Source organism: Myotis daubentonii, chromosome 15, assembly GCF_963259705.1.
Source record: "Myotis daubentonii chromosome 15, mMyoDau2.1, whole genome shotgun sequence".
In the NCBI taxonomy this organism is placed as follows: Eukaryota; Metazoa; Chordata; class Mammalia; order Chiroptera; family Vespertilionidae; genus Myotis; species Myotis daubentonii.
In genome coordinates, this window is record NC_081854.1 from 40,982,186 (window position 1) to 41,001,619 (window position 19,434).

General features: G+C 41.1%; 1 protein-coding gene across 8 annotated transcripts in view; it reads left to right on the forward strand.

Annotated features, from left to right (window-relative positions):
- WDR59 (WD repeat domain 59) overlaps window positions 1-19,434 on the forward strand; it is a 71,299-nt gene that overhangs the window by 35,210 nt on the left and 16,655 nt on the right. For 6 of the 8 annotated variants that reach the window (XM_059667445.1, XM_059667444.1, XM_059667443.1 and 3 more), the window contains 6 exons: window positions 1,608-1,772; window positions 4,280-4,375; window positions 4,522-4,678; window positions 5,142-5,211; window positions 10,185-10,338; window positions 14,206-14,262. In XM_059667445.1, the coding sequence (XP_059523428.1) occupies window positions 1,608-1,772; window positions 4,280-4,375; window positions 4,522-4,678; window positions 5,142-5,211; window positions 10,185-10,338; window positions 14,206-14,262 (699 nt within the window). The remainder of the gene's footprint in view (window positions 1-1,607; window positions 1,773-4,279; window positions 4,376-4,521; window positions 4,679-5,141; window positions 5,212-10,184; window positions 10,339-14,205; window positions 14,263-19,434) is intronic. The other 2 variants (XM_059667446.1, XR_009448876.1) reach the window with 2 other exon arrangements.

Here is a 19,434-nt window from a genome sequence, read left to right on the forward strand (position 1 = left end):
TTGTGCTTTGCTGTCCAGTCTTCCCTTAAAGCCGGCCATGTCCTTGGTGATTCAGAGTCATAGTAAGAAGGTGACCAAACCTCTTTGTTCACTTCACACATGGAGAGGTTTACTCTTTTTCTTTCTTTCTTTCTTTTTTTTGGCAGCTGTTCTTTGCTTCAGGGAATTGAGTCTCTCTCTATAAAGGAGTTTCAAAACTTGATTAGTTTTTCTTTTGCCCAGATTCAGTTAATAGTAGGCATGGCTATGTACACTTACATAATTATCCCATTCGGTGTTTAAAACAACTCTGCAGCAAGTGCTTTTATCCCCACTTTTCTGATGAGGAAAAGGAGACACTAAGAGATGACTTGTCCAAGGTCAGCTGCTGTTTGGTGGAAGAGATTTAATAGCTGTCTCCAGCCCTAGCTGGTTTGGCTCAGTGGATAGAACGTCGGCCTGTGGACTGAAGGGTCCTGGGTTTGATTCTGGTCAAGGGCGCATGCCTGGGTTGCAGACTCGGTCCTCAGTAGTGGGCGTGCAGGAAGCAGCCCATCAATGATTCTCTCTCATCATTGATGTTTCTGTCTCTCTCCCCCTCTCCCTTCCTCTCTGAAATCAATAAAAATATATAAAAAAATATTTTAAAAAATATCTGTCTCCAGATTTCCCACGTGTTTGGCTCTCTTCACTGTGCTCCACATGTCTTCTCTAGTTGGCAGCACAGGCAAACGAAAGAGAGAGAGGGTTCCTAGGTTAACTGGCTATCAGTTTATACACCTCTGTCCCAGCTGGAAACAGTGTGGATACCTGGTGATCGAGTTTAAGAAGGAAATCTTAATTCTTTTCCCAGGAGTGCTTTTTAAAAATTATTGGGATATAATTCACATACCATATTTACCCTTTTAAAGTGTATAATTTAGTGCTTCTTAATATAGTCACAAAGTTGGGCAATTATAACCACTGTCTAATTCCAGAGCATTTTCATCATCCCCAAAGAAGTCATATATCCCCAGTTACTCTCCATTTTCCTCTCTCCCTAGCCCATGGCAACTACTAATCAGTCCATTTTTATGGATTTTCCAAGGAATACTTTTTAAATTGAGTCAAGTATTTAACTTTTTCCTGCTTTATTTTCCTTTCTCAAAATAATTATGTTTCAGCCTACCTACAACTTTTAGGATGAAGCTTTTTAAAATCAGAATACTTTGCACTTATTAAAGTGGTGCTAAAATTAATGAGTTGTCCAAATCTTCCAAAATTAATTTGTTTTTGGAATTCTACCTTTATCTTTGGAGATTTCAGGAACTAGGAGCATTCAGTTAGCTGATTTAAAATATATTTTTATTGATTTCAGAGAGGAAGGGAGAGGGAAAGAGAGATAGAAACATCAATGATGAGAGAGAATCATTGATTGGCTGCTTCCTGCACACCCCTACTGGGGATCGAGCCCACAACCTGGACATGTGCCTTTGATGGGAATTGAACACTGAACCCTTTAGTCCATAGGCCAACACTCTATCCACTGAGCCAAACAAGCTATGGCCAGTTAGCTGATTTAAATCCGTTTGCACCTAAAGACCCTTACTGGTTAGTCTCCAAAGCAGTTGTTGATTTGTCTCTTGCAGATGGACGCAGCGGATAGGAGTTGCACAGTGTCTGTGCACTGTAGCAACCATCGGGTCAAGATGCTGGTGAAGTTCCCGGCACAGTATCCAAACAATGCCGCCCCTTCCTTCCAGTTTATCAACCCCACGACCATCACGTCCACGATGAAAGCGAAGCTGCTAAAGGTTGGGATCTGTGTTCACATATTCTCCTTGATGTTTGTGTGAGAGCTCTGCTCCTGAGCATGAGTAGTGAAGTTGAATGAAAATACCAACTGATAAGATTTGGAAGTCGTCTGTCCTGACAGACTGCAGTGTTAACACTTGCTATTCATTTTGTGTAGAAAACGTTAGAACAGTGGTTCTTGACCTTTTTGGATCATGGACACCCCTTGAAAGTCTATTGAAAACTATGGACCCTTTCCAGAAAAATCTGCACAAATATTGCATATAATTTCAGAGATATTGTCTATGAAATAATATGAAACTCTATGATTGCATTTAATCTGCTCAGAGATCTCATTAAAACTATGTATTACTCCCAGATTAAAAACCTTGCAATATAGTTTCATTTATCTGGAAACAGTAGGCAAGGTGTATTCTGAAGATAAAATATATTTTGTAATCAGAAAAAAATGTGTAAGGTCATTTAAAAAAATCCATTCCAAATGATAGCTATTGTAAATTGTGCTGCTATGAACATAGGGGTGCATATACCCTTTCTGATTGGTATTTCTGTTTTCTTGGGATATATACCTAGAAGTGGTATTACTGATGGTAGTCCCATTTTTAGTTTAGTAAAAGAGAAGGAATTCTTAACGTTTGCAACAGCATGGATGGACCTGGAGAGCATTATGCTAAGCGAAATAAGCCAGTCAGAGAAAGATAAATATCACATGATCTCACTCATTTATGGAATATAATGAACATCATAAACTGATGAACAGAAATAGATACAAAGACAAAGAAGCATCAAACAGACTGTCAAACTACAGTGGGAAGGCAGGGGAGGGTTGGGGTTGGATAAGAGATCAACCAAAGGACTTATATGCATGCGTATAACCAATGGACACAGACACTGGGGGGAGGAGGGGTTGGGGGGAGGGAGTGAGGGCATATGCTGGGGGGTAGAGGAGGCCGGGGGGAGGTCAATGGGGGAAAAAGGAGACTCATTTACTACTATTTGTAATGTTTTAAACAATAAAAATGTTTAAAAAATCCATTCCATAAAAAGAGATAGTGCTATCCTCAAATGAGGCAGCTGGCTGCACAGGTGAGTGTGTGAAGGCTGGCAGTGCCTGATGGAGGAGGGACAGCCTGGCAGCTGGTCTTCACCCTGCATGTGCAGAAACTCGGTTTCTTAGTTCACACAGAGCAAATCAGGCAGAATTCCCATGAGGAAGCCCCACGAGCTGGGGATGATATACCTTTTGCAGTGTGAGCAGCATCACATAATAAAGTAACTGAGATGTCCTGACAAAACCAAGTTGACCTGAATACTGTTCACCTTTTGCCTAGTTTATTTCATATGCACTTAATCTGTCTTCTTGGAGTATGATCTATAGTAAAGCATTTTTATTTTCTTTTGCAATTAGAGTTTTTATTCAATATTATTTTTAATTTCAGGTATACAGCATAATGGTTACACAGTCATGCATTTGCAAAGTTATTCTCCCCAATATTTCTAGTACCCACTTGGCATCAGACCTAGTTATGTAATTAAGAAAATTTTCAAGTGTCATAAGGACCTTTGAAATGCTAATTACTCAGACTTTGTGGTATTTGACATTTTGTACTTGGAATTTGAATATTTCATTGTCTCATTTGGACATGTAAAAAAGACTTCTGGTATAAAAATGATAGAATTAGAAAATGTTCTTAAAGGTTGAATTCAGTGCTGTCCAGTAGAAATATGATGCATGCCACGTGTAATTTTAAACTAAAATTAAAAGGTTAATTAATTCAGTAATATTTTTATTTAATCCCATATATTTAAAGAATTATCAGAGTAACATGTAGTCAGTATGAAAATGAAAATTATTGAGGTAGTTTACATTTTTTTCTTTTTGGTACTAAGTCTTCAACATTCGGTATGAATTGTATACTTACGGCACACCTCAGTTCATACAGCCACATTCCAGCTGCTGGTACCCCCATGTGGGTAACGACTTCCATATTGGACAGCGCTAGTCCCGTTTACATGCCTGTCTTCAGTATGTGTATGTCAGCTTACATGCACAGCATGTGCCTTAAATGATGGGATTTATATTTTTAAAGAACCAAAAAAAGCTATAACTTTCCCTAAAGTGAAATCTGTTCCCCTGGCTTATTATATGTATCACTCAGAGCCATTTTCAGTTCAGCCAGCGGGTGTTCCTTGTAAGGTACTGAGATTTCTCATGGAGGGGGGTAAGGCAGGGGATGAGGAAAGGAGTTGAATGTTCACTAAAGAACATTCATTCCATTACTAGAAATGCGCCCTCTAAAACCAGCATGTGTGCCTGCCTCAGGAAAGGGCTTCTGAAAGCAGGTTCAGAAATGAGCCTTCTCTCCGAGCCTCTAGAGAAGGTGGAAAGTCGTAATTTGTGTGGGAAGCCTCAGGCACAGCTGTGCTCCGGTTTCCCTGCTCTTCACTGCCTCCGACTGCTTTGAAGAACGTTGCTATTATTGACTGTGTTTTGTGCCTTTTCCAGATCCTGAAAGACACTTCCCTGCAAAAAGTGAAACGCAACCAGAGTTGTTTGGAGCCCTGCCTGCGCCAGCTCGTCTCCTGTCTGGAGTCTTTCGTGGTGAGATTCTTATACCAACCTGTGCTTTGGTGTTTTGTATAATTTCTTCCTCCCTGGGCACCTGATTTTGTAATAATGTACCTTTATTTTGTAATTCAGCTTTGAGACAGGTTGTGGTTTTTAGTCTGTTGACTTTTACATTTCAGAATCAAGAAGACAGTGCTTCCAGCAACCCCTTTGCGCTCCCAAACTCCGTCACCCCACCCTTGCCAACGTTTGCCCGGGTGACCACCGCTTATGGGTCGTACCAGGATGCCAATATTCCCTTTCCTAGGACCTCGGGGGCCAGGTTCTGTGGAGCAGGTTGGTCTTTTTTTGGTTCTCTGATTCTAGATTTTGGGAGAGCAGTTTTTCTTTGTTTTTATTTTCTGAGAACTCAAACAAACTTCTATCATAGTGTAATATGGTCTGATGCCCGATTGGCGTCTGTGGACAAATCCTATGAATGCTCACCAAAATTACAGTCTTGAGAGTGTGAATTTGGGTCTCACTCAGAGTCCTGATTCTTAACAGGGGACAGGTCCCCTAACCAGGCAATATAAAATACCTGTGATGACTTTTTCCAAACTACACACATCCCGTCTCCTGGGTCCTGACCTTTGTCCTTGTTAAGTATGGCTGTGGTCATGAGCCTTTGCACCTCATGGAAATGTGTCCCGTCCTTCGGATATATTGAAATAGACAAAAGATTGACCAATGCTGCCTTAGGATTTCCCATGTCCGGCTCATTGACCTTGATGTGCACATGTGATGTTTCCTTTGTCAGGCTATCTGGTGTATTTCACAAGGCCCATGACGATGCATCGAGCAGTGTCCCCGACAGAACCTACTCCGAGGTGAGTCTGGGAGATACAGCTGTAAGCTACATTCATGAAGTGGGCAGACATCTGGGAATGACCTTTGAGTTTGTCTTTAGACAATTTGTTTTATCTTCAGTAAATATCTATTATAAGTTTATTTGAGAAAGATCAGATTCATTAAATTGCAACTAAGCTGAGATTTCTACTATGAAGTTACAACCAAACCACTACAAGGAGTAGTTTAATGAAAGCTGTTGTCTAAACAAGGCAAGTTTCTTTTATTATTATTATTATTTTTAATCCTCACCAGAGGATATTTTTTCCATTGATTTCTAGAGAGAGTAGAAGGGAGGGAGAAGGAGGGGAGAGAGAGAGAGAGAAACATTGATGTGAGAGAGACACTTCAATTGGTTGCCTCCCATATGCGTCCCTACTATAGCCGTGGAACCTGCAAACGAGGTATGTGCCCTTGACTGGGAATCGAACCCAAGACCTCTCGGTCCCAGGGCAGCTGCTCTAACCACAGAGCCACACTGACCAGGGCAATAAGAAAGTTTTAAATTAAAATATGAAAGCTCTTCTTTTTTCCCATGTCCTGGGGAAAGCCACTGTTAACAATTTAATGTGTATTCTGTTTAGTCTTCATTATTTTTCTTCCTTTTTTCTTCTTGAGAGGCAGTCTACTGTAGCAAGTGGGAACATGGACTTCAGAGCCAAACTGCTGGATCCAAATCTTGGCCCTGTAGTTATATGACCCTTGGACTGTGCTTGATTTTCCTCAACAATAACTTGGGGGTGATAATGGCATCTACCTCCTTTACTTACTGTGGAGGTTAAAGGAGTTAATCCTTATAAAGCATTTAGAACACTGCCTGGGGCATAGGGAGTGTTCTAACTGCGTTTCTTATTATTACTGCTTTAAAAGGAAAAGTTTCATTTAACAGTTTTATTGAGATATAATTCACACAGTATACAGTTGACCCATTTAAAGTGTATAATTGAGTGATTTTTAGTATATTCACAAATATGTGCAGTCATCACTACAGTCAAATTCTATACCATTTTCATTATCTCAGAAAGAAACTTTATATCCCCTTAGCTATCACCTCTCCTCCTCTATTCTTCCAGCCCTGGGCAAACTCTAATCTACTTTCTGTCTATCAAGGTACCTATTCTGGACATTTCATAGAAATGAAATCATACAGTATGTGGTCCTTTGTGACTGGCTTCTTTCATTGGTGTAATGTTTTAAGGAGTACACACACACACACACACTCCACATTTTATTTATTCATCAGCCAGTGGGCATTTGGGTTATTTCTACTTTTTGGCTACTATGAATAATGCTGCTGTGAACATTGGTATACGAGTTTTTTTGTGGACATATGTTTTCACTTTTCTTGGGTGTTACCTAGGAATGGAATTGCTAGATCATATTGTAAAGTTTTTTTCTTAATTAATACACTTTATCATTTAGAGCCATTTTAGATTCATAGCAAAACTGAATGGAAGGTATTGAGTTCCGGTATACTCCCTCCCCGCCCTCCCTCCCCCCCACCCACTCACACAACATCCCCCATACTACTGGTTTTTAAAACTTAAATATGTTATATACTATAGCCTTCTGTGGTGATCATAACTTCTAAATCCTGCTACAAACACCTGGATACATTGGTGTAACATATTAGCATACTTACGAATGAATAGCTGAGCTAACAAGAAGGGAAGGAGATTGAACCAGGTGCGTGGGCAGGTGCCGCTGCTGTCCAGGGAGTTTGCCAGTCTCCTCAGTAACCCAGGCAGATGAGACATTGGTCCCACAAAAACTAGGAGTTAAGAGCTAGAGACCCGTATATTATACTGGGTTCCTTATTTGAAAGGTTCGACTAGAAAATAATCACCTCCTCTCTAAGAAAAGCAAGAATATCTGGACCTGAACTTTGGATCAGAGGGGAAAATGTTCCTAATTAGGATTTTTTTTATTTTTATTTTTTTTATTGCTTAAAGTATTACAAAGAGTATTACATATGTCTCCTTTTTTTTCCCCCCGCCCTTGACTATCCCCTGGCCTCCTCTACCCCCCAGTGTCTTATGTCCATTGGTTATGCTTACATGCATGCATACAAGTCCTTCGGTTGATCTCTTACCCATCCCCCTCCTGCCCCCCCACCCTCCCCGGCCTTCCTGCTGTAGTTTGACAGTCTGTTCGAGGCAGCTCTGCCTCTGTATCTATTTTTGTTCATAAGTTTATAATGGTCTTTATTATCCAGAAATGAGTGAGATCATGTGATATTTTTCCTTCATTGACTGGCTTATTTCACTTAGCATAATGCTCTCCAGTTCCATCCATGCCGTTGCAAATGGTAAGAGTTCCTTCTTTTTTACAGCAGCATAGTATTCCATCGTGTAGATGTACCACAGTTTTCTAATCCATTCATCTGCTGATGGGCACTTAGGCTGTTTCCAGATCTTAGCTATGGTGAATTGTGCTGCTATGAACATAGGGGTGCATTTATCCTTTCTGACTGGTGTTTCTGGTTTCTTGGGATATATTCCTAGAAGTGGGATCACAGGGTCAAATGGGAGTTCCATTTTTAGTTTTTTGAGGAAACTCCATACTGTCTTCCATGGTGTAGAATGTTTTTCATGCTAACAGTATTTTATTGACCAGCACCCAAATCAAGAACCAGCGCATTGCCCTCACCTGAAAAGTTCCCTGGTCCCTGTGCCCAGCGGAAACCACTCCTCTTATTGCCATCATTGTAGTTGAGTTTTGCCTGTGCTTGAATTTCACCTAAATGGACTCATGTAGCATGTACTATTTTATGTCTGGCTTATTTCGCTGAACTTATTTCGCTTTTGAAATTGATCCTCATTGTTGCATGTATCCATAGGTTCCTTGTATGAAAATAAAACAGTTCATTCCTATTCCTATTGATGAACATTTGGATTATTTCCAGTTTGGAACTATCTTAGTGTAGACCTACAAATACAAGTCTTTTTATGGATGTGCGTATTAATTTCTCTACCCAAGGAGTCAAATCCCTGGATCATAGGATAGGTGTATGTTTAATTTTATTAGAATTGACAAAAAGTCTGTTCCCAGGGGTTGTACTGTTTTATACTCTTTGCCAGCAATGTTTCAGAGTTCTGGTTGCTCCACATCCTCTCAAAAACTTGGCCTTTTCAGTTGTTTTTACTTCAGCCGTTGTGGTAGGTGTGTAGTATAGTGGTTTTAATTTGCACAACTCTGGCAATGACTGATGATGTTGAGCCACTTTTGTGTGCTAATTGACCATTTGGGTATCTTTTATGATGTGCTTTTATTTTGCCCAGTTTTTGGACTGTTTCTATTATTTATCTGTGGTAGTTTTCATTTTGGTTGCAAATCCTTTGCTAGATATATTGATTTTCTTCTAATCTGTGGCTTGTTTTCTCCCTCCTTAGTGATTATTGATAAACAGCATTTTTTAATTTTGATGAAGTCTGCACCATCACTTTTTAAAATTTTATAGTTAGTTCTTTTGTGTCCTGCCTGAAAAAATCTATGCCTATCCCAAGGTCATGAAACTATTCTGTGTTTTTTCCCCCAAAAGTTTAAAATTCCTTATTAAAGTCTGTAATCGATTTCAAATTAATTTTGTGTATGATATGAGGTAGGAGTCAAAGTTTTTTTGTTTTTTTCTAGTGGTAATATATCGTTGTCCCAGCACCATTTATGGAAACGATTTTTCTTTTCTCATTCTGAATTGATTGATACCTTTGTTGAAAATTAATTGGTCATGTGTTTGTGGATTTATTTCTGGACTCCTTTTTCTCTTAATCTATTGGTCTCTCCTTATACCAACACTACACTCTTGATGTAGCTTTCCACAGTAAGTTTTCCAGTCTGGTAGTGTAAATCCTCCAAGTGTATTATTTTTATTCAGGATTGTTTTGGCTATTCTAGGTCTTTTACATTTCTATAAAAGATGCAGTCAGCTTATTGGTTTCTATGATAAAGCTCAAATCTTGATTGGAATTGTGTTGACTCTGTCAATTAATTTGGAGGAAATTGTTATCTTAGTAATATGTAATCTTCCAATCCACTAATGTGGTATAATTCTCTGTTGTTTTGGGTCTTTAATTTCTCTTAGCAATATCTTGTATTTCCTTTTTCTTTTAAAACCATTTATCCCCTCCTGTATCCTCCTCCACCTCCCCCAATCCTCCTACCCCCCGAAATCATCACACTGTTGTCCATGTCCAGGAGTTTCTCTTTTTTTCCTTTTGCTCAATCCCTCCAACCCCCCCAGCTCCCCTGAGAGCTGTCAGCCTGCTCTCTATGAGTCTGTCTCTATAATACTTTGTGTTTTCAATGCACATTTTTTCCACTAAATTTGTTCCTGGGTATTTGATGGGTTTTGATGCTATTGTAAATGAAATTTTAAAAATGTTTATTTTCCAAATATTTGTGTCTAATATATAGAAAAAGAGTAGATTTCTTTTTTGTTTTGTTTTGTTAATCCTCACCCAAGGATATTTTTCAGGAAAGGAGGGGGAGACAGAGAGAGAGAGAAAGATGGATGTGGAGATATACATCAATTGGTTGCTTCCTGCATGTGCCCTAATGGGCTGGGGCTTGAACCTGCAACCCAGGGACATGTCCTTGACCGGGAATCAAACCCAAGACCCTTCGGTGTGTGGGCAAACATTCTAACCCCTGAACAACACCAGCAAGGCATAGTGGATTTTTATAGATTGACCTTGTATCTAAACTCACTTACTAGTTTTAGTAGTTTGTAGAGTCCTTTGAATTTCCTATGTATGTAATCAGAAACATTCTTTGCTTCTGCAGATAAGGTATTTTTCAGTCCTGAAAGTTCTGTTTAATTCATTTTTGGAGACTCCATTTCCCCCCCATTTTATCCATCTTTTCCTCTTGGTTTCATCAAGTGCTAAGAACGGCACTGCTTAAAAAGATGGAAAGATTGAAGCCAGTATGGATAATGCTGCATTTTCAACCACAGGTCTCTCTCAGCCTTGTCTGCTTATCATACTGGTTTGATTGCGCCAATGAAGATCCGCACAGAGGCCCCTGGGAACCTTCGTTTATACAGTGGGAGCCCCACTCGCAGTGAGAAAGAGCAGGTCTCCATCAGCTCCTTCTACTACAAGGAGCGGGTAAGCAGCAGAGCCTCGGCCTTTGATTCCTATCCCTCCCCTGGATTCTTGTTCTTTGTCTCCCTGCTTGCCACGCACAGCAGCTAAATTAGCAATCCCCTGTAGACTTTCACTGTCATAATTAGTTTGTTAAAGAAAGACCATTGTTTTGTGCCTTTCCATTGGCTTTACCTACTAAAATTGAATCTGGGAGGATCTCCCTACTTAATCCTATTCTTGTAATCCCCATTCATTAAGTTGATCATTCTTTCAGATAGAATAATTGAGCTTCAGATATTCCTTGGTCTCCTGATGTTCATCAACAAATTAAGGGGTATTTCTGAGGGCTTGGGGTCTTGCTGTAATTGCAACTTCATATCTGTGAGAAGTTTTAAAGTTAATTTTTAAGAGGTTTTATAGTTTTTATAAGTCTACACTGAAGTACCCATTTGAGTGGACCAGTTTATATAAAAATCGCTTGCACCTGGCCTTATGTTCCTGGGTTCTTAAGGAACTCATCGTCCCTAAGGTAGCTATTAAGCTGTCAGAAGCCGTTCGTGACGACAATGTAGAGAGTGTGGGCAGAGCGTAGGAAGGACTCTGAGAACTCTTTCTTGTCAGATTGAGCATCTGGTTTAAACCAGCTTTTACTTGACATGATGTTTTAAACAGAGTTACCACTGAGCTACTCACAAACTCAGCCCTGTGGGATTCTTTGCTGTTGTCCTCCACTAATGAGGAAATGATGGATCAACCATAATTTAACATTTTTAAATTGGATTATTTTAAGTAAACCAATTTCTAGCAAGTGTTAGAGGTGTCATCACTCTGATTGCAGCTGTACTATCTAACATTCCTGGTTCTTACTGATAGTTGGCCGTCTCTGACTTTGTCCTCTGAAATGAGTGGCAGGAATTGATGCTTGAGACAAGACCAGACTCGGGCAAAGCCATTCAGTTGAATAGAGACCATGATTGTTTTTGTTGCCTTTCTGGCCAACTTTCTTTGCATCTCTGCTGGAATGAATCCCCCTGACTGTCACAGACCTTCTTGGAACACCATATCTTCCCAAATCTTTTACAGTGAAAAAAATTATTTTAAATGCAAGCTAGCTGGTAGCCGTCTAGATGATTTGATAAACTTAGTTGGAACTAAGGCATTTTTTTAATTGACATCATGGTTGGATAAATATGGGAATTTTCTTTAGCATGAGAGCCAGGTTGAAGAGATCTTTTAGTTGAATCATGTCATATGCAGCTCATGCTTGGATGCTGTGGGCAAAACACACAGACTAGTACTTTTGACTCTATGACGGTGTGTAAAGGCCATGTCAAGTCAAAGTAACCCCAGTTCCAAGTTGGGATTTCTCCTGATGTGGAAGCATTTGTAATGCCCACACTCATGTGTTGGATGGTCTGGCCTCTTTTACTACAAACACCACAATCACAGAGGGACCAAAGGAAGGATCGTGATATTTCAGTTTGGGGTCGTTCCCACTGTGCTGCTTCTCTACAGAAAATGGGCTATGATCATCCCCGAGGATGACATAGTAAGTGATCTTTCAGTTTTATTTCAGATAGCAAGTAAAATGGGAGAGACCCTTTTATTATAATTGTATATAAAACTTTTATATTGCTGTTTAACCTATGTATGGAAAAGTTCACAAATCATAAGCATCTAATTCAGTGAATTAACAGTCATACCGGTCAGGAAATAGAAAATTACAAGAACACTAGAATCCCTGGGGAAGGAAGGCACATTCCAATGGATGACATAAAGTAGTTATGAGGTTAAAACATATGAAATGGATGCTATTTGACCATTTTTGACCTTAAAGAAAAATTTCAGTTGGTTCAACATAATATGTTAAAATAGGCAAGTCAGTTATTTTGTGATGAATCTGAAATAAATTCATCTCCCCTTAAAGCTTATTCATGTCCATCCCATTTACATGGGCAAAGGGGGAGGATTAAAGAAATGAGATACAGCCATGATATTGTCCATAGGCCTTCTTATCTTCCTTATGGACAGCAATACGGTTCTGTGCCTTAAGGAGTATTTTCTGATTCTCAGGTGTCTAGTTTCTTGGGTTAAATAATAGCACTTTCATTACTTTGGTTCTGGAAACGATTCAGTTTACTAAATTTTTGTGTTTGTATTTTCATCCCAGATCTTTCGTCTACATATTTCTGTTCTCTTTTAGATCTCTATCCCTGAGATTTTTAAAAGGCATTTAAAAAATATTTTCATTAAGTTTAAAGAGGAAGGGAAAGTGAGAGAGAGACAGAAACATCAGTGATGAGAGAGAATCATTGATCGACTGCCTCCTGTCCTCCCTCTACTGGAGACCAAGCCTGCAACCCAGGCATGTGCCCTTACCGGCAGTGGAACTGTGACCTGGTTATAGGTTGACCCTCAGCCACTGAGCCTCACGGGTTGGGCTATTTTTGTGATTGTAACCTGCCCGACTTAGGTTGTGTTATATTCAGCCAAATGTTCTCCAGATGGAATTCCAAGGTTGCTCCTAAAAATTAAAAAAAGTGAGACATTAAAAAAAATATGTATATTTTTTATTGATTTCAGAAAGGAAGGGAGACGGAGGTAGAAATACCAATGATGAGAGAACCATTGATTGGCTGCCTCCGCATGCCCCACACCAGGCATTGAGCCTGAAACCTGGGCATGTGTCCCCGACTGGGAATTAAACCATGACCTCTTGGTTCATAGGTCGATGCTTAACCACTGAGCCACACTGGCCAGGCTGTGAGACACTATAGGAAGTTAGAAAACACAGAGTGATGCTAACATTCATTTGGTAACTGGACCAACTATTAATAGTTGATGAAATATTACTTATTCTATGGAAGGCCCAGAACTTTCTGAGAAACATTAGGCTTTACCCTGTAAACATTAAAAAGTTTTTGCGCTGAAACCGGTTTGGCTCAGTGGATAGAGCTTCGGCCTGTGGACTGAAGGGTCCCAGGTTCTATTCCGGTCAGGGGCATGTACCTGGGTTGCAGGCACATCCCCAGTAGGGGATGTGCAGGAGGCAGCTGATCGATGTTTCTCTCTCATCGATGTTTCTAACTCTCTTTCTCTCTCCCTTCCTCTCTGTAAAAAATCAATAAAATATATTTAAAAAAAAAGTTTTTGCAACCTCCCACATTTGCTTCAGTTTATGTTATGAAAATAGCTAGAAAGTAAATAACTGGGGAGGTCTTGAAGTTGCTAGAACAGTTTCTGATCTCCATAAACAGTGTGTGTGCTCCCAGTTTCACACTGGTGCTCATGTTAGGGAGAATGCCCTTAAGAGCGTAAGTCCTCAGCCTTAGCTCCCCCTGCATTTCTCTGGGGCTCTCGCTTCCCATGGCATCACTCTAAAAATAGTCCCGCGGTCCCAAGGTCAAGGTTTCCAATTTCTCCAATGCTCTTTAGCTACGCACCCAAAAAATGTGGTATTGAGTGTATGGAAGAACTTCTTCCTTTTTAGAAATGGGAATATTCTCGCACATACACATGCCCCTGAAAGGGCAAGCAGAGTCCTCCACTGTTTCTCCAGTCGCCCTGTCATCCTAATCCTCATTAGTTCCTTTGGTCAGAGCGGTATGGACATGAGCCCCTTATATGTTGAAGTGTGTTTTGGGCTGAAAAACAATGACATTGAAGCTGGGTTTGGAGTGTGATGGGTTGGGCGGGAGGAGAGGGAATCCACCTACTGCTGTGTTTCAATTCAGATTTTGTAGCATTTCAGTTTTATTTTGTAGTATATTATGGTATCATTTAATCCATCAGATATGTGGGAAGCTTTCATTTTATTCTATATTTTTCCCTTTTAATTTTCTTGGTGTTTTTCTTCCCTCCTCCTGGGTGTAACGTTTTCACGCACAGATGTCTCCTCGCTCTGCCCGGCGACGTTGGTCCATACAAGCAATTAACGACTTCCCGGTACTGTGCGCTGTGCAAATGCTCTCCTTGACTAATCCTGTCTCTGCCCAAAGGCCCAAGAATAAAATGCCACCTGCCTGGCTTTGAGGAACCTGAAATGACAGGCTGGCTGGGTTTCAGGACCAGCAACAATAAGTTTTCATTCTTGGGAGTCAGGTGCCAAGGACTGCCTCCTGGGTCCCTGACAGTTTCAAATGGGTGAATACGATACCGTTAAGGATTGTGAATGAACTTCTTTGAAAAGGAAGCTCAATACTGGGTTTCTTGGGAAGAACCCTGATTGTAAGCCTTCAGCTACCTGATTTCATTTGGGATATTTGTGTAATTTCACAGAGCTTTCAGAAGCCTACCTTTGGCATTGGGAAGCAGAGGAAGATATAAGGGGCTTCCACCATTGTGTTTGTTTTTATCGTCTTGGTGTAATTCAACGAGGAAAGTGCCCATCTCATCCACTGACATGACACATAAGCTAGTTTTTATCTTTTGGAAAATTTCTGGAACAAATTTTCCCATACCATCAGTTTTTGCATTGACAGTCAAACCTGGGCATCATCTCTTCCTTTCTTCCTTTCTTCCTCACTCCTATTGGCCATCTCCCCTCTTCTGTCTTCCTCTCCCGCCCCCTTGACCAGTCAGTAGTGCCATGGTGACCTCAGGCTGTGCAAGGCAGCCTTAAGGCATTAGCTTAAATTTCATTTGGCGTAAAAAATACTTAGGGGGGTAGTTCTATAGCCTTTTCACATAAAAACCAGTTGAAATCAGGAGCCCTGATTAGCAGTACCGCAGCTGCCGACAACTTGCAGGTGGAGCCGCCAGCATGGCCACCTTTCCTCCAAAGGCCTGTCCCAGCCAGCTGACTGCTGACTTCCACTGGCTTTCCCAGCAGGCTCCCCTGCAGCTATTTAACCGGGAACTCATCAGGACTCCCACTCTGCTGATTATGCACTGTTGATGGGGTTGCTGCGAAGCAGTTGGTGGCTTATTCTTGGGCTGTTTTTACATTTTACCCATTTATTGACATCCATGTTGCCTCCGGTTGTAGCAGTAACACTGGTGGTACAGTCGCAAGCTGGCTGTTGGTTGTCATTCAGTGCTATTTGCACCAATGCCTCCCTCCCGCTTCCTCCCACCCTATTCCTTCCCTATCCGTCCTCTTTCCCATGATTCCATGAACACCTTCTTGGTATGTTCAGAGGAGCACCCTGGTGCTCATTATGTGATAATTTGTCTGTCTTGCTTTGCCTCTCCCCTCAATCCCTGCTCATAATCTGTGGGAAGGGGCATTTTCTCTTGATGGGGCATTGAGAAGACATAAGAGAAATGCAGAGTCCTTTGCCTCCCAGAAGTACTGATTTTACTGCTCTGAAAAGTATCCATGTTTTAGCCGTCAGAGTGGGACTGGAGCAATGCAGGAGGCTTAGAGGGCATTTGGGCCACAGTGTCCTCCCCTCACCTGGAAAGATCAAACACACTCAGACTGGTGTGTCATGGTTCTCTGCCTGTCATCACCTGACAGTTGCATAGATAAGAGAGACTCCCAAAATTGCCACTAGATATTAAGGGGAAAGGAAGTCTTGGGAAAGTGTGGATGGAATATGAACCCTTTTAATTGTCAAAGCTCTAAAAGAAACACCCTGAAAAACAGTCCATGCTTGTTAGGGAGCAGCAAGGATTTAGCAGCCTCGTTTTATCTGAATCCCCAAGGAATTGGCCAATAGACAGGGTTGCTGAGTGACCCCTGTAGCAGGAAGGGGAGGTATTTCATATGTTAAAACCACCAATCAACAAATTTAAAAAGAAACTGTTGCCCTAGCTGGTTTGGCTCAGTGGATAGAATGTCGGCCTGTGGACTGAAGGGTCCCGGGTTTGATTCCGATCAAGGGCACGTACCTTGGTTGCAGGCTCGATCCCCGGCCCTGGTCCAGGTGCTGGCAGGAGGCAAACAATCCATGTGAAAGAGACATCTTGCATCGATGTTTCTCTCTCTCTGTCTCTCCCCCTCTCATCCCCTCTCTCTAAAAATCAATGGAAAAATATCCCTGGGTGAGGATTAACAACAACAAAAAAAAGAAACTGTTTTGTGACTGGTTAAAGATCTTTGATAATGTTTTTTAGTATTCCTTTCTGGATTAAATGAATGAATACTGCTGTCCCATAATTGATTTCATAATGTGATTCTTGGTGACAGCTATAATTAGGTGGCCCTGTGTTGGGGAAGCTTCTCCTATTATAGGCTCCAAGGCAGCTTTTTGAGGTTTCATAAAACATCACCTACACATCAACCAGATGAAACAGAGAAGCACCTAGAAGCCTGGTGTCTCAAGAAGTTGACAGGGAAGTTCCAGAAATACAGAGTATGATTTCTATAATTCAATGAAGGATAATTGTAGGTAGTTGTTCAAGACGACTGTCTACATTTTCATCAAGTACCTATTGATGACTCATATTAGTTTGTTTCTACAGATCTCTGTGACCCAAGACTGCAAATGTGGGAAGAGTCCTAAGATAGCTCATTGGACTCTGAGTCCTCTCTATGAATACAGTGGGGCCTTGACTTACGAGTGTCCCGACTAACGAGTTTTTCGAGGTATGAGTCGTCTCTCAGCCGATTTTTTGCTTTGAGTTGCGAGCTAAAATTCGGGTTACGAGCCAGCTTCAGATACCCACCGCTAGTTGGCGCAGCGAACGTCACAGTGAACGCCACAACATCAGCCCAGCATCACGTGTCTCACTCGTTCACTTTTTGATTTGATATATGAGTAATTTGAGTTACGAGCTCTGTCACGGAACGAATTAAACTCGTAAGTCAAGGCCCCACTGTATACCTATCCTAACAAGTCCAGACTGATTAAACGGCGTGAGGTGCAGGCCCTGGAACCTGGCCTGAAATACAGCACCTGGGTCTGAGCCTGGCATGCCCACTGCCGAGCTGTGTAGCCCCAGAAGCTGCTTGCTCTGCGGATCTGCAGCTCACTGCTCTGCCCTAGTCCAACAGTGGCAGTGCTTGGCGGAGAAGTGGCTTTAGAAGCGAGGAATTGTAGAGGATGGTGTGTTGGCTAGGCCTCATTAGAATCAGATGCTGATCTCCTTACATGCAGATATGGATCCATTTAAAAATGGACCAAACTATTTACATATTAACAAGTAGTCAGGACTTAATTTTTTTTCCTTTTTAATCTCAAGTCATGCTCTCTAAAACAGATTAACAAATATGGGCTTAGCAGCCTGACTGGCCTGTGTTCAAAGCTCAGCTCTCATGAGTGTGGCCTTGAGTGGTGGAGGCAATAGCCCCTTTGTGAGTGAGCTGTGGTGAGGCTCTCGCTCACATTGTGGGAGCAGTTGTAGCAGGAGCTAAAGTTAGTCATGACAGGCTAGCCTTTAAATCCCAAGTTAGATGTTTTTTCCACATACAGGCTCCTATGTAGCCATTTGTAGGCAAGGCTCTGAGGAAGTAGGATAATTGTTCATGATCTTCCCTTTCTAATACCCATGTCCCTCTACAAGTTTCTTTGACGTTCTAAAATGATCTCTTTTAGAAATATTCAAGTCTGCTAGGAAAAACATTTTAAAATGAGCTAGTCTATCTGCCAATGAACCACTTTGGGCACATGGGTCTTCATATTATCTTTTCATTGGGTTTGCTTAGAAAGGCAGGGAATTGTGGTGGTTTTCACTGTGGTCTGAAAGCTGTAGGACCATCCCTCGTGAGCTTCCATTTGTTTCCCCGATTCATTTAAACAGAGCTGGTTCATTGCTCAGTGTTTCAAGTGCTTCTCATTTCTCTTTATAATAAGGAATCAAAGTGACTGCCTGGAACAGTGTTTTAGAAGCCTTCTAACCAACCCGAGGACCAAATTAGATGGATCATCCTCCCTACCTTGTTGAATCTTTTTAGTGTAGATATTTTCCTCCCTCCCTCCCTTCCTTCCAATCCAGTACCTTAAATCTCATGTGAGGCCTGTGGGGCCTGTGGGTTTGTTGTTTCCTGGGATTTTTAAACTCCTGAAAACCTGGATGAAAATCACAGTGAAATGAGTAGGTGTACTTACACCCTCCTTTTTCTGGTTAACCACATTGTGCTGTTCCTGTCTCTGCCAAATCACCCTCCCTATGAAAACCAGTCCCATCATAGTACGAGGCAGGCATGATGACACCGTCTTGTGTTGATTAACACTGCCTGGCTCCAGTCCATCCTGACAGGTTGTTTGCTCTTTAGCACATTCTCCCCTTGCACCCACGTCAGGATATTTGTGGCTAAAAATGGTAGCACTTTTTGTGAGTACTCACACAGTTCTAATTTTGAAAATAACGAGAGCTAGCAGAGAATTGAAGGGCTACCCCACAATGATAGATTAAGCTTCCTCGTGTGTTGCAGAGTATTGTCTTGTGTATGGGTAAATAGTAAATAGTAACTGAACTGCTTCTTAAGGGCAAATGGGCTAAGGTCCAAATTGATAATGTAGCATCTGTATTTACCAATTATGATAAGCAATCCAAATATTTCAGTTAATCTTTTTCATTTACTGTCCCTGAACTAAGTCCAGGTGTCCTGGATTTAGTAGGTTCCATAACACTTACTAATCCCATAGGAAGTTACATGCATTGGGCAACTTTGGGGATTAGATGGGCCATCAGGGTTCAGAGACCTCTGAATGTAGACTGTGACTAATTTATGGAAGGGTGATTGTATAAAAATCACTTGTGGAAAATGAATTTGTGAGTAATCTAAAAATGATATAATTACATTTCTGAAGGTTTATGCACATTCATAAAAATTACAGATTTTAAAATAGTACTCTTTGAATTTACGGAGTGTTTACTCACTTTTCATTGTACCCATATTAACCTTGGGAGATCGGAACAACAGAGCTCGTCCTGAGCCATCAGTGAATGAAAAGAGACTGGCATGAGACTAAATTCACAGCAAATAAGTAATTCGCCCAGGGTCACCTTGAACCAGTACTTGTGGCAAAAAGACCAATAAACCTTGGTTTTCTGATTCCAAATTGCAGGCTCTTTCAGAAAGGCTCCTTTTGTACCCTTTGTTAATAAATATGTCTCCCTCCTTCCTCCTTAGTTGAGTCACTTTCGTGGCCCCCTTTTTAATTTCTGGCAATAACATAAAATAGAATATCACTCCCGTGGCAGGCTGTCATTTTGAAGATACCAGAT